This window comes from Grammomys surdaster, unplaced genomic scaffold (assembly GCF_004785775.1).
Source record: "Grammomys surdaster isolate TR1022 unplaced genomic scaffold, NIH_TR_1.0 1036, whole genome shotgun sequence".
Lineage (NCBI taxonomy): Eukaryota > Metazoa > Chordata > Mammalia > Rodentia > Muridae > Grammomys > Grammomys surdaster.
In genome coordinates this window covers 1119367-1125366 of record NW_021605455.1, presented here as the reverse complement: position 1 = coordinate 1125366, position 6000 = coordinate 1119367, and the positions used below count along the sequence as shown (strand labels likewise).

At 50.1% G+C, this 6000-nt stretch overlaps 1 protein-coding gene across 1 annotated transcript in view; it reads right to left on the bottom strand.

The window, feature by feature from the left end:
• The window catches only part of Zbtb7c (zinc finger and BTB domain containing 7C), a 34819-nt gene that overhangs the window by 7341 nt on the left and 21478 nt on the right, over nucleotides 1-6000 (bottom strand). The window contains exon 2 of the mRNA XM_028783219.1: nucleotides 2352-3578. Within this exon, the coding sequence (XP_028639052.1) occupies nucleotides 2352-3562 (1211 nt within the window). The 5' untranslated portion in view covers nucleotides 3563-3578. The remainder of the gene's footprint in view (nucleotides 1-2351; nucleotides 3579-6000) is intronic.

The following is a 6000-nucleotide window of genomic DNA, read 5'->3' as shown; positions in this document are numbered from 1 at the left end:
AGGGAGGGAGGAAGGAAGGGAGGGAGGAAGGAAGAAGGGGGCTCCCTTCCATGCCCCTTCACGTCTCTTCCACGTGGCCTCGGGCAGAAAGCATAGAGAACAAGCTAGGGGGCAAATGGAGCCCGCAGCTTGTGGAGCCTCTCTCAGGGCTGTAAACACTGCGCTGAGGCGAGCATCCTCACATTCCCTTCTATGCAGCATCTGAAGTCCACACCTGTCGTGTCTACCACACAGAGGCTCTCCAGGCACTAGCTCTCAGAACTTCTCAGGCCACCATCACCCCAGGCATCTGTCAACCGTGCAGATTCCCCAGCCCCAGCAAGGGCCTGCTCATCCTAAACTGCAGCGGGCCTGTTTACTCCTTCACGGGGCTGGAGTGCATCGAGATCTGCTATAACCAGAAACAGAGAGCAAATGGATGTGGGCCTGCCTGGAGGAGATTTCAGGAAGAAACTAGAAACATGCCTGGCAGGGTGGGGAGATGGGAGGGTGATTCTGGAAAAAGGAAGAGACTAGAGAAGACTCTTCATGGTTTACATTTCATTAAAAACCTCCAGTTTGGAGAGAAACATGCGAATGGGAAGGTTGTTCCCTGGGTCATCTGCCCAAGGACAGACAAAGAAGTTAGGGCTGGTGCCGGCAGCCGAACTCCACATTTGGTCTGTTTTTAACATCTTTGCCTGGGGCTGGACTCTCAGGCTGGAGCAAAGACCCTGCTGAAGATGAATGAAGCTTAGCCTTCCTTTGGACTCTGGCTAACCCCCCTGGTTACTCTCTGCTTTAGCTAACTAAGCCTTGCCTAGACATTTGCAGGCCAGCAGGCTCTGTGGAACCAACTGAAGTGAGAAGAGAGGGCTGGAGTTAGAGACAATGTAACTCAACAGATTTCAGTGTGTTGAGATGTTATCAGGGATACCCAGGAGATGGTGAATCTGGGAGTTTGGGGTCCAGCTGTCCTGTGAGATAACAGGAGTCTACTACCCCGAGCCAGCATCTCAGGGCTGCTGTAGCTATCTGCCAAGAGGAAGGGCACAAAACCAGGGTGAGATTATCCCTCCAAGGCCCCTGGAAGTATCCAGGACAGAGTCTGTTTGTGGTTTCCATTCCAGAAGTAGCTTGGAAACCCCCAGTGTTGTCCTTCAAAGCAGTCACCAGATTGCCTGCTGAGCCATTTCAGCAATGCCCCGGTCACCTGACCACATTCTGAAGCCCCTCTTCAACTACTTCAAATAGAGTTTCCCACCATCCATGGACAGCAGCCTTTGTCACCCTGGTCAACAAGGATTCATTTTGTTGTCTGGACAGGCACAGCCACCGGGTTGACATGGTACATGATTCAAAAATTGAATCCATCTATGAAGGCCAAAACATTATGCTTACTATCAAAAATCAAAGCAATAAGATTCCAAGAAACACTATCAGAATGAATAGGTCTGTTAAGGCAAGTTCTTCGAAGTCCACAGTGGCAGTGGAAAAGGACCTAGATCAGTAAGCCATGGCTGAAGGACAGGCTTGGTCCATGTCAGACACACTGAAACTGAGTGAGGTTGCTTATCAGAACTTCCACTGTGAAACGTAGTTGGGAAGACCTGCCTTACCCAGGGACACTAATGATACCAACAGGTCAGATTAAAACAGAACAAAATAAAACAAAACATACAAAACCCTGAAATAAACAAAACAAACTAACAAACAAACAAAGCCCTTGAAAGTGCCCAGCAGTGATGGCTGTGACTTCATATCCTCCCACGCATTGGTTTTGATTACAAAAGTCATGACACAAGGAAGGTACAAGCACACATTTGCTGGATGGGAGGATGTCTCTGATTCACTTATTTCAGATCTCAAGTTACCCTTCTGGCAATGTGGAGCATAAGGAGGAGAACATGGTAAGAGGCCCATCCTGTCAGGAGGATGGAAAGGGCCTACAGAAACCTCTAAAGCCTATTCCTAGACTTCATTGTCACAGAAGAACTGGGATTCCAGTTTCATTTCTGCGATTATCCAGCTGCTCATAGGAGCAGCCAGCTAGGGGTGAGTAGTGTCCAGGAAACACTGGCACCAAGCACAAACAGGGCCTACCTCCATGGGACCTGCCTGGCCTCTCGGTTCTCTCCCTAGTCAGTACAGCCCTGCTCTGAACTGTTTCTCTGTTTTGGTTCATCCTACTATTGTATTTGAGAAACAGTTTAGTTCCTAAAAGGGGAGTTGAAAACATTGCACCAAGTAATGCTTAGCATCCCTCGAAGCAATGTGCGCAACACGTGATCTTTCTGCATCCCTTGCCCTCCATGCTCCTCCCACGGCCTCTGGCCCCGCCCCCACCCCATCTTTCCCCTGCAGCTGCGCACCTGGTGAAGCGGACCTCGCAGATGCTGCACATGTACGGCTTCTCCCCGGTGTGGGTCCTCATGTGCCGGGGCAGCTTCCCAGCCCCCATGATGACCTTGTGGCAGATGGGGCACTGCTGAGAGGCCTTGGGCTTCAGCTTGCGCTCCTCCACCAGCGGCCAGGGTGGGAAGAGGCTCCCCAGGTGGGTGGCACTCAGGAAATTGAGATAGGCACCATAGTCATTCTCTGCCTTGATGGGGCCCAGCGGCCCACCCGGCAGGTCTGGAAACATGTCCTTGAAGAAGTCGCTAGAGAAGGGAGGGGGTGGGGGTGGGGCCAGCTCCTCTTTCTCCTCCTCCTTGATTTTGCGGTTCTTGATGACTAGATCCAGTGGCCCACTGTCCATGGGCTGCTCAGGCAGCTGGGCAAAGGCACCAAAGTCACCTGGCCAGAGGTGTGGGAAGAATTCTGGGGCAAATGGAGATAAGGAGGGTCTTCTGTCAGGGATGTTAGCTTTGGGGTACAAGTTCTCCCTCAACAGAGATTCAATAGAGAAGTCCCGGATCACTCCCAGATGGCCAGGGCTGCCGGGCTGGAAGGAATTGGGGAAGTCCCTGGGTGTGTCTGAATAGTCCTTCTCTGTGAGACAGTCTGTCTTGGAGGGGCTTTGGGAGCAGTTGATGTCCTGGGGGTCAGGCAAGTTTTCCTGGTCAGCAAAGTCCTCTGTGTCATCCTCCTCCTCCTCCTCTTCCTCTTCTTCCTCCTCTTCATCATCTTCATCTTCATCATCTTCATCCTCCTCCTCCTCCTCCTCCTTGTCATCCTCCTCACCGACGTTGCCACCAGGCTCCATGATCTCCAGGCACACATTCACAATGCACTGGATCTCCAGCATCCGGGCGGCATTGAGGATGTGCTTGACATTGGAGGCGGTGATCGTGAGTGTGGAGGTGTAGGCAAACTCCAGGATGGCAGCCAGAGCTTCAGGCTGGACAAAGTCAATCTCATAGACGTAGGGCTGGCTGGCCAGGCTCCCAGCAGTGAAGAGCTTCTTGAAGTATTTGCTGCAGGCCGCCAGCACCGAGCGGTGTGTTCGGTACTCTTGCTCCTGAACCACCAGCAGCACGTCACACAGTAGGCCGGCATGCCGCTGCTCATTGAGGCTGCACAGCACCTCGCTGCTATGGTTAGGGAAAGGGATGCCGATAAGCTCATCAATGTCATTGGCCATGTTCTCAGCCAGAGCCCTGCAGGGACACACAGAAAGAGAGACCAGTTTATGAGCACAGTAGGTTGGGAACTTATCTCCTAGACCAAGCCTTACCTGTAAGTCACAACCTGGTTCAAGCTGAGGTTTTTCCCTGCGCCTTAAGACTCTTGGAGTTAGCATCTTACCAGGGAGTGAACATCAGCTGCTTAGGAAAAGCCACCTACACCTCTTGACTCGGAGAATTCCGCTTTGTTAATGTGGACTCGGGGGTGGCCTCCTGCTCTCATATGGGGACTCCTGGTGATTCTGCTAAGAGATGCTCACAAATCCCCAGGTGCTGAAGCCATCTCATGGTTTGTACAAGCTACCAGGAGGTCACAACTCAACTTTGTGGCCCATTTTCAGTGAGTGACCAGAGGCATGGGGGTATATGGTCTATCTCCTGACCTTGCTTCCAGCTTCACTGTGCCTGATAGAGTGTCTTTCATTTGCAGGTCAGCAATCTCTAACCTTTGAAATCCCTAGCATTGTACCTACACACACGTAAGCTGTTTCTCTCATAAGCAGACATTTAAAGTCGGTATAGATGCGAGTACTCTGCCGATCACTTTCTCAGGTCTGGCTGGTTAGTCTCACAGCTCTTTAAACCCCTGAAAGAGACGGAGTCTGAGGCTTCTTACAACCTGGACGGTCTCTGACTTACAGTGATTTGATACAGGACTTTTGACTTTGTGGTAGTGTAAAGGGTACTTACTCATTTGGTCATTCCTTTATCCTTGCAGTACAGCAAGTCAACAAACTGTAGGATGTTTGGTATTTTTATTATTAAGTTGGTTGATTTTGCTTAGCTGTAGGCTAATGCAGATGCTCTGAGCATTTCCAAGCCAGGCTTCGGTGGAAGGTCAGGCATAGTAAATACATCTTTAAAATCTTAAAAATTATTATTGTTATTATTATCATTATGATGATGTCGTTTGTGTACATAGGCCACATGGTTTATGTGGAGGTCAGAGGCTAACTATATTGTCTCTCCTTCTACCTTCATGTGGTTCCAGGGATCAAACTCAAGGCTAAAATGAAAAACAGTGACCACTCCAAAAGCAGATAAGGCTGGGGAGAAAATGAATTACTCACAGGTTTTGAGGGGAGGCAGAATGGTCTGCCCTCTCTGAAAAGCACCACAAGCATTTTTGAAAAGCTAGCTACTCAACGACCATCTGATCCAGCAGTGGCACATTCAAAAACTGAGAGTTAATTTGCACAATAGCTAATAGCCCTGAACTGGAACCCACAAGACTCTTCATTAGGTGGCTGGCTGAGCGTGCTATAGACTCTCAGTTTGTTGGGAGTCCTGCTCACCAATGAAAAGGAATACTCTGGTACCCTGATTCACTCAGCAGCTTGGATGGATCTCCAGGGAGTTGGAATGAGAGAACAGAGCCAGTCCCCAGACGCTTGCCTCAGATGCAGCACCTTGAAGCTGCCACTTCTTAGAGGCAAAGAATTCGAGAGGGTTGTGGGCAGCGAGCAGGGGAGTACTGGAGGGAAGGGAGGGGAGGAGAGGGTGTGGCTGTAGAAGAGCACAGGTGGGGGTGGGTGTTGTGCACTGGAAGTGTTCTGTGTCTCATGCATAGCAGTATCAGTATCTTGGATATAATACTGGGCTGTGGTTTGGAAAATGTAGCATGAAAGGGAGCCAGGTGGAGGGTCCAGGTGATTCCTCTGTGTTTTCTGTTACAAGTGTGTGTGTGAAACTATCTCAAATAAGAAAGTTTTAGTTTAAAAAAGCAAATGTAGCCTAGGAGAGTCTATGTGGCTTGTCCGGACTGGTTTTGTGTGTCAACTTGACACAAGCTGGAGTTATCACAGAGAAAGGAGCCTCTCTTGAGGAAATGCCTCCATGAGATCCAGCTGTAAGGCATTTTCTCAACTAGTGATCAAGGGGGGAGGGCCTAGCCCATTGTGAGCGGTGCCATCCCTGGCCTGATAGTCTTGGGTTCTACAACAAAGCAACCTGAGCAAGCCAGGGGAAGCAAGCCAGTAAGCAGCATTCCTCTGTGGCCTCTGCATCAGTTCCTGCCTCCAAGTTCCTGCCCAGTGTGAGTTCCTGTCCTGACTTCCTTTGATGATGAACAGCAGTGTGGAAGTGTAAGCTGAATAAACCTCTCCCTAAATTGCTTCCTGGTCATGATGTTTTGTGCAGGAATACAAACCCTGACTAAGACAGTGGCTGAATGCCAGGTGTGTCTTTCAAGGCCATCTGGCTAAGGGAGAGTGCATTTGTGGGTGGTTGAATGGAGTCTGGGTCAGAATGGAGACCTCAAGTCCCTGAGCTGTGTGTAATTTTGACCGTGTGGAGGTAGGTTCAGTGTGACTTCTGTGCATGAACAGGAGAACTGAGGACATCTGTTCCAGGGCCCCAGCTCCATCCTCAGATGTTCAGGATCACAAGGAGACTG